At 64.4% G+C, this 959-nt stretch overlaps 1 protein-coding gene across 1 annotated transcript; it reads left to right on the plus strand.

Annotated features, from left to right (window-relative positions):
• Positions 1–87: 87 nt before the first annotated feature.
• Positions 88–644, plus strand: LOC103780087 (probable G-protein coupled receptor 142; the record flags this gene model as incomplete). Its single annotated transcript, XM_008947739.1, is given in 2 exon segments — positions 88–335; positions 338–644. Coding segments are annotated over 2 exon segments (555 nt in total), but the record flags the coding sequence as incomplete, so codon positions are not given.
• Positions 645–959: the final 315 nt, after the last annotated feature.

A 959-nucleotide genomic window follows, 5' to 3' on the forward strand; every position in this document is an offset into this window, starting at 1 on the left:
TTTGTGTTGCTTGGGCTGTCACACAGAAGAGAGTCATCAGCTCAGCAAATCCTCCTTGTGCCATGATATTTATAACTCCCCCCCTAGGCTGGGACCTGGGCACATGCACCCTGGGGGAGCCCGGGCACCCCTGGGCACTGCGGGCAGGGGGGCTGCAAGCTTTGGGGTCTGCACGACTCCCCTCCTCCAGTGAACATCCTGACCGCTGTGGCCCTGTCCCTGAGGACCAAGAAATCATCCTACTGGTACCTCCTGGCCCTGACCGCCTCTGACATCCTCACCCAGGTCTTCATCATCTTCGTGGGCTTCATCCTGCAGACGGCCATCCTGGGGCGGCCTTCCTCCTGGCTGTCACCACTGTCTTCATCGTGCTCTGGGCTCCCCGGGTCATGATCTGCCACCTCTACGTGGCCTCGGGCAAGAGGGACTGGTGCATGCACTTGGCCTTGGACGTCGCCAACGTGGTGGCCATGCTCAACAGCACCCTCAACTTCTTCCTCTGCTGCTTTGTCAGCCAGACCTTCTGCCACATGGTGGGCGAGGTGCTGAGGGCTCACCTCTGCCTTGGCACCCGGCCTGGCAGTGCCCGCTTGCCACCCCCAGCCCTGAAACTGCTGGAGCTGCTCGCTGGCACTGCCCTCTGAGCCAGGGTGGTGCTCAGCCAGGGGGCTGGGGCTCGCCCAGCCCCACACCTTGCACCAAGACCCGACAAGACCCTGCCCTGAGGATGCTGCCCCCACGACACCCACCCCCCGTGGAGCTGGAGGTTAATGTGGGTGCTGGTGATGGCAAGAGGTGCCCAGCCGGCTGGTCGTGCTCGTTCAGGACCATTGAGCCACCCTGCCTGGGGCAGCCCCCACTGCACCCCAGGGACCCCCACCCATCCCCTGAGCTGCACCGGGACGGGCAGCTCAGCCCTGGCTGTGCTCAGCACCCTGGGGAGCTCGGCCATGGGGCAC

The sequence above is a fragment of the Merops nubicus genome, unplaced genomic scaffold (assembly GCF_000691845.1).
Source record: "Merops nubicus isolate BGI_N331 unplaced genomic scaffold, ASM69184v1 scaffold38450, whole genome shotgun sequence".
Taxonomy (NCBI): Eukaryota; Metazoa; Chordata; class Aves; order Coraciiformes; family Meropidae; genus Merops; species Merops nubicus.